General features: G+C 41.2%; 1 protein-coding gene across 1 annotated transcript in view; it reads left to right on the top strand.

Moving 5' to 3' along the window:
- SSRP1 (structure specific recognition protein 1) overlaps nt 1-7,436 on the top strand; it is a gene marked incomplete in the record, with an annotated part of 1,053,281 nt that overhangs the window by 500,480 nt on the left and 545,365 nt on the right. Inside the window, 1 exon segment of the mRNA XM_044084178.1 lies at nt 6,737-6,872. Within this exon segment, the coding sequence (XP_043940113.1) occupies nt 6,737-6,872 (136 nt within the window).

Below are 7,436 nucleotides of genomic sequence, written 5' to 3'. Positions count from 1 at the left end.
GCAGAGGGGAGCTTTTATGGAAGATGCCATCTACATGGCAGGGATACTGTTCCTGGTAAGCCCTATCATTACTCCTGAAAGGATGCCCAATTGCCTTCCTCTGGAAGCAGTTTGGGGCGTTTATCCCTGCACCAACACGCCTGGCTTCAAATAACTTTGGATGTTTGGGTACAAAAGATTATAACCAGAGGCTACACCATATCCTTCCTTCTAACTCTCCACAATTGCATGAAAATCCCTGATGTTTCACCCAGTCAGCCAGAAGCAGCAGTATTAGAAATACAAAAACTGCTAGAAAAAAGCCGTCCAAGAGGTTCTGCCAGACCAGATAGAATCCGGAGTTTACTCGATTCTTTTTAATGCCAAAAAAAGACGGGACAAGAGACCAATTTTGAATCTAAGCATTTTGAACAAATCTGTTTGATAGAATCATGACCATCCTGAATTTTGTCTGTCTATTCTCCCATTTTTAGGGAAAGATGATTGGATGTACTTGATGGTTCTCCAAGATGTGTATTACCAGATAAAAATGGACAAGCGCTCCAGGTGATTTCTCCACTTTCAGCTAGGAGCCAGTCATTACCAGTTCAGAGCTCTTTCCTTTGGTCTCACCACAGCCCCCAGGGTGTTCAACAAATGCATGGCAGTAGCAGGTCACATGAGACTGAAAGGTTTCTGGGTGTTTCTGTACTTAGATGACTGGCTCATCACTGTTCCCAACAGGCATTCTGTAGAACAGCAAGAGACTATATTCTCCAGACCTGCACCCACCTGGGGATTGCAGTAAATTGCAAGAAATCTCATTTTAATCTGACTCAGACTTTAGAGTTCATAGGAGCGGTTCTAAATACCAGTGATTGCATAGCCTCCCTATCTTGTCTAACATTGTAGAAGATCAAGGCCCAAGTGGAAAACATTGTCAGAAACAAAAGAAGCCGCACGACCTAGTCCTACAAGCCTTGGGTTCAATGGCAGCGACTATATTGTTAGTTCCCCTAGCGAGATTTCACACGAGAATTCTACAGTGGGTTCTAGCATCTCTGTTCTATAATGTATCAACCAGTGTCGGATCAGATTTTGATTACCAGCCATTGCAAGAAAGAACTAGCTTGGTGTATTCACTCAGAGGAAATTCTCTTTGGGCCACCCCTTTGTCCGGAATCAACTCCAGGCCATAGTGACCACAGACTCCTCCCATATGGGATGGTGGGGCTTTATCTGGGTAAGTCTGCCCAAGGCACTTACTTGGTCCCCTGTGGAGGCCAACTTGCATATCCGTGTTCTAGAACTGTGGGCAGTGCTTTTAGCATTGCAGGCCTTTCAAGCTGCTCTCCCCTTGGGAACAATTACAATTCAAAAAGACTATGTTGGTAGTTTGGTACATCATCGAGCAGGGAGGAGCCAAGTCTTACCCACCTTTGTTGAGAAGCTCTCAGACTCTGGCAGTGGGTGATCTCTTCGAACCGCTTTCTAATAGCAATGCACATTTCATGGAATTCGTGTGATAGCAGACAAACTGAGCAGATGCATTCGTCTGTCTCCCGAGTGATCTCTCACTCCCAATGTGGCAGAAAAGATTTTTCATTGCTGGGGCAGCCTTGCTGCAACCTATTTGCATTTCCCCTGAACAAGTGCAACAGCTACTTCGCCCTGGTTCCCCCTCAGGGGCACTCTCTTGCACAATTGGCCCTCCAGACTCTTGTACGCCTTTTCCTTGATCCCTTTAATTTCTAAAGAAAGTGATCAGGTTGAAGAGCAACGTAATCCTCATTGCCCCATTCTGGCATGTACAGATTTGGTTCCCCTTTCTTTGACCTTATCTGATTCAGCAACCATGGACTCTGGATCAAGATCTCCTATCCCATCCAGAGGGATTTGTTAACCCAAACCTTCAAAATCTGAAGCTCACAGCTTAGCTTCTCCAATTTCATTGATTGCCAGGTGTAATCTGTCTTCCCCAGCTCGTAGAATTCTTTTAGCTTCCCATAAGCCTTCTACCAGAAAACCCTACAACAGTAAATGGAAAAGGTTTTCCTTCTGGGCTCAAAGTAGTAATAACATTGACCCCTTTTCCATTTCTGTTGACAAAGGCTTAGATTTTTTAAGTTTGCTTTTTGAAGCAGGAGCCTCTTCCTCTACTATCAACGTTCAACTAGCAGCTATTTCAGATTTTCATAATGGGTTCAAAAAATATTCGCTAATTTCCCACAAACTTTGTAAAGTATTCTTAAAAGGAACCTTGATATTAAGATCACCATATAATGATCCGTCTGCACCTTGGGACCTAAACTCCGTGTTATCAACAGTAATGCATCCTCCATTTCAGTCTGCTGCCAACTGTGACCTGAAATTCTTATCTTGGAAAATTATTTTTCTGGTAGCAATTACTTCTGCCAGAAGAGTCTCAGAAATTCAAGCCTTATCTTGTAAACCACCATATTTTCACAAAGACATGAGTTCCTTGAAAACAAACCCATTCTTTTTACCAAAGGTGGTGTCAGAAAGTAATATCAGAAAGTCAGTTTACTAGTATTCTTCCCCAATTTCTCAATAAAGGTGAATAGTGTTTGCATTTATTAGATGTTTACAGACAATTGCACTTGTATCCTCGAAGAACAAAAGGCATAAGAAAATTTGACAATCTGCTTTTCTTTTTAGCTACCAGAATGGGTAAGCCAGTCTCCAAAGTTACCTTGTCTGGATAGCTAAACATTGTATATCCTTCATGTACAACGAGAGGAAAGTCAAATTAACTGGGCCTGTCAAGACGCATTCTACTAGAGCCATGGGTACTTCAGCAGTTTTTTGTTCCAAGGCTTCCATGGATGATTATGCAGCAACAACATGGACTACCCCACATACCTTTTTTGCTAATCACAAATTGGATTTGGTCTCTAGGAGAAGTGCATCATTTGATTCTATGGTGGTCAGGAATATCCTTCCACGGGTCCTCCCAGGATCTAAGGTAGCTGGGAACTCTGTCCCAATTGTCAAGGATTAAATGAAGATTGACATCGGGTAAAGAATTTGTGCTTACCATAACGTTCCATCTGTGTTGTCCATCTTCATTTATCCTTGACTCCCACCCCCCATTCCCCTTCCATTCTAGCCTGTTGGTGGAGCGAATTATGGTCCTTGTGTATTTCACATGCCACACCAGATATGGTCTCTCTAAAGCTGATAATAGGATTATGTTTTCTGTCTGCAATCTCATTCCGAGGTAATTTGGAAATGAGCATTCTGGGTAGGACCTAAGCTCGAGGGTTTTTTGGTTCTCGTGGGCTGTAGTAATGGCCAAGTTGGTTCTGATATCTAAACCAAACCGAATTGTCAAGGATGAATGAAGATGGGCAGCAGATGGAACTTAAGCATCATACAGAAGCCCATATTTATTAATGTGGTCTAGGACTTTGTAAATATTTTTTTCGATATTTTTTTTTTAAGTGGGTAAAAGTTGGCTATTGGTCTAAAATCCTTGCATTCCTTAGTATGGGATTTCCTAGGAGAGGGTTATGACCATGTGCTTGAACTGGATAGGGAAGTCCCCTGAAGTAATTGACAAGTGTGCAAGAGAGGTTTTGCAATGTGAGCAGCAGTCAGTAATGACAGTACTGGAGTGTGTAGCAATGTCTTGAGCTAAAAAAAAATTGTAGATTTCAGGTCTACAGTTGATTTTGTATCTGCTGTATGTTCCCCTGATCATTGACCTTTAGAACTTTTTTTTTCCATTACAGAAGAAGGTCAGTCTTGGTCATGCTTGCTGGTTTTCCTGTTGACAGGTCTTTCTGCATTATGGTTGCTGTGTGTTTATACCAGAAGATGGTGACAGATTACTTTTTGCATGTTTTTACTTCATTTTCACAGTCTGGCTTTTCATTTGCATGAAATATTAACTCCCCCTGTTTTCCTCATTACCTTGAGTATAGAGTTTATTCTTGATCTGCAGAAGTAGTCTTTAAAGGTTTAGCTTCTTGTTTGCTACTTTTGATTTGCCTGTTCATTTCTGGGGTTTTTTGTGCGTCTTACCTTCAGATTTTCTTTCCGTAATTGGTCTGTTCTTTAATTCACCTTTAGGGCTTGCTCTTTGGAGTACCCTGTCATGTACATTGGTGTGCTTTTCTTGCTCTTGATATGCTAAAAGTTTTGTTTTGTTGGTATAGACTATTTGCCTGCTGGGTCACTCTCTTTAAACTGAAACTGTATTTTTTATAAAGTAAGGGAATTGCATTGGATATGTGAATTTTAAGGCATGTGCAGGCATGTGCTTTGTGTGTGTAGCAGTGTCTGCTAGTCTTACTGTGTGTGGCAGATTAAATGGGGACTAATGGTAGATTTTTTACATTTTGAAGCTTCAAATAGTTTTATCCCTTTAGGCATGATTTAGCATGGGTGTGTCTCCCATGAAATAATGGGCTTTACAGTTAAGTTGAGCTGTTTCTTGTCATTTTTTGTAATATTCTTAAGAAGCTAGTAACCCCACAAATGTTTGATTATTTTAGATTTATTTTTATACAGCTTAATGGATGGCATGCATTTCCTACAAGGAGTCTTTACACTGTGGTTATGTTCTTCCATGGAAGTCTTTTGTCTTTATTGAAGCAGGTGGATGTATCTAGTTATGTAGATTTTTGGCGAAACCCTATAGGTAGCTGGTGTAATTTTGACATGGTTATGTTCCTAAAGGTGTTTGATTTGTTGTCTTACTGCTTTCTTTTGCCTGTGTAGCGCCATCTTTGACATTATGACTAACCAAGAGAAAATCTTGCATGAAGGTGCTGCTGTTTTATTTTGCAGTGTCTGTTCTCTTGTGTGCCACAACCTTCTCTGCGATGGGGTTTTCTCTTCCGCACTAGCCCCATATGTTAAAGGCATTGCCTCATATTAAAGAAGTAGGACTCATCCACTTCAGTTTCCTAAGTCACATTTGTATTGTCTGACAACATGATTTTGTGGAATACTTAGAGAATTGCATGTTTTTTGTTTTGTTTAATGCCCCTGTTAACTACCCCATCTAATGTCTGCTGTCTTGTTTGTGGGTTTTTCCTTTCCTGGATATCATTGGATGTCTTCACGTCACTCTGACATTGCAGAATTCTGGGTTTGAAGTATGGGATAGGATTTGTGCTTCTTTACTTCTGAAAACCATGTGAAATGTAGCAAAACATACTTTTCTTTGTTTCTGCTGTGAGGATGACTATTTGCATTGATTGTAGCCAATAGTGAAGTAAGAAGTTGATATTAGCTGCATGTAGTTACTGTTCATAGCTAAGTACTAGTCTAGCCTCCCATGTGGATTGTGTTAAGCCTAGCCAGTTTCCCTTCTGCTGCTTGATTGTGTATATATATTACCCCTGTTGAGAATAGCTGGGATCATACCATAGAAATTTGATGGGACCCATGCATGAGGTAAAGCATTTAGGAGCTGCGTCTCTTCATTAGTAGTACAAGGGGCATTCCTGATGTGAATTTTCTGTTTTCTACACACAGATCCAAGTTGACCTTTAGGTATGGACAGAGAGTAGCTTTTTATGTAGATGGGGAGCCTGTTAAGAGCAGTGATGTCCTATGTGAGATGTACTTGTCCCACCATACCGTTCTATTAATGTTGCAGAAGAGGTTTAGCCACCTAGACTGAGTATTACTGATGCTGTTTTATTTGCTATTTGCTGATGTGTAGTAAATCCATCAGTGCTGAGTTGGAGGATGCCTTGTATGCTAAACACAGGTCACCTCTTAGCAGTTTGCACTATACAGAGTATAGTGACAGGCTTTGAGTTGTTCCAACTGGGTCACCTCTTAGGGGCATAATTTCAGTGTGGTAGTTTCCAAGGGTAGATGACTTCCCAAAGGATATGATGCTTTTTTTGGCATTTTAGTTTGTTTAAGATTTATTTGTATTTGAGTTATTTATTTAGGACAAACCTTCCTGCAGGATGGCCAAGTCATTTGGGGATTCAGTGACTGCTCCTATCTTGCAGTAATCTGCAAACTTGGCCAGAGCCCTTTCATATTGGCCTCTTCTTGGAAGTAGATGCCAGCCAGGAGAGATTGCAGCACAGAACCTGGGGGGGGGGGTCATCACTGGTGACTCAACTCTTTGAGGTAACATGCCCTATTTTGATTTCTTGCATCCTGTCTGTGCTCCATTTATCAGTTCAGTGGTTGACATAGGGGTTTGTTCCCAGTTTAGTTTTTCTACCATGCCTGAGTAGGGGGATTCTGTCAGATGCCTTGGCCAGGATGAGGTGTGCAGTGTGTACCATTTTATCTTCATCCATTACTGTGGTGACTTTCAGAAAAAGTCCACTAGCTTGGGTAAGCACAGCCTACCCATGAGGAATCCAAACTGAGATGGGTCCACTGTTTGGAGGTTCCCTATGTCCTCCATGATAAGTCTTTCCAATGCTTTGCGGCTCATCAGATTGATGGGTGTAGAATTTCCTGGGTTTGTGGAAGGGGCCTTTCTTATGCAAGGGGAGTAATGGTAGCTATTCTCCATTCGCTTTATGCAAAACTGGTGGTAGCCAGGTCCAGCTAGTGTGCATACCGCACCTTTGATTTTGTAGAGCAACTTGCAGCTGCATGAACTAATACAGCAGTTGTCCTGTAGTCTGGAATTGGCCATGTTTGTTTTCTAGTTAAATGTTTTCATTCTGCTTGGTGCATTGTCTTTTTTTTTTTTTTTTTAATTAGTGTTCAAAGTTTGTGATTTTTCACTTTTCTTCCATTTGCGTAGGGTATGAAGCAAAACTATGACGAATATGCAGGCTCTGATGAAGATGCCCATGATGCCTACTTGGAGATGATGAAGAAAGAAGGCCAGATCAGAGAAGAAGCAGGTAACAGTGAAGACGACTCTGGAGATGAGACAGGTAAGAAAGTTGGAGCTTCATCAGCTTTATATTCTAAAGGGTTGCCTTCCTTTCAATGGGTCCAGTGCTCTTCTGATGTACTTTTTTTTGCACCCTTTAGTTTCACTCTTTTTGGGAGGGGTGTTTTCAGAATTGCAAAGCTGTGTGGCCTTCATGTGCCTTGTATTAGTTTTTTTCCCCTTTATAATCCTGTTTATTTTCTGCTTATGCTATAAGATGCGTTTTACACCTTCAGTCTGCAGCCTTTCTAATGATTAACGATAAGGTGCATCCATCTGTTGCCACTTCAGTAGCTTCATTGTTTTGTGGTGCTTGTGTACCACAGCAGCACACATGCACAAATGTTAACTAAACTGTAGACTGGATGGCTGAAAGAAAATTTCACAGCTGATGTCAAGGAAGTTGAGCTATACAGGCAAGTGCCTCTAATGTAGTGTAGTTTTGTTGCACACTGGGCATTCAGTGGATAAATGAGTTTTCCTTTTTGTTGGTTCATAAATGAATGCTAGGCTTACTGCCCTTGGGGACCATTTTAAGCCTAAAGCATTATTTTGTAAGTTAGTT

This window comes from Protopterus annectens, chromosome 9.part0 (assembly GCF_019279795.1).
Source record: "Protopterus annectens isolate FY-2018-M chromosome 9.part0, PAN1.0, whole genome shotgun sequence".
In the NCBI taxonomy this organism is placed as follows: domain Eukaryota; kingdom Metazoa; phylum Chordata; order Ceratodontiformes; family Protopteridae; genus Protopterus; species Protopterus annectens.
This window is presented reverse-complemented; position numbering and strand designations above follow the sequence as displayed.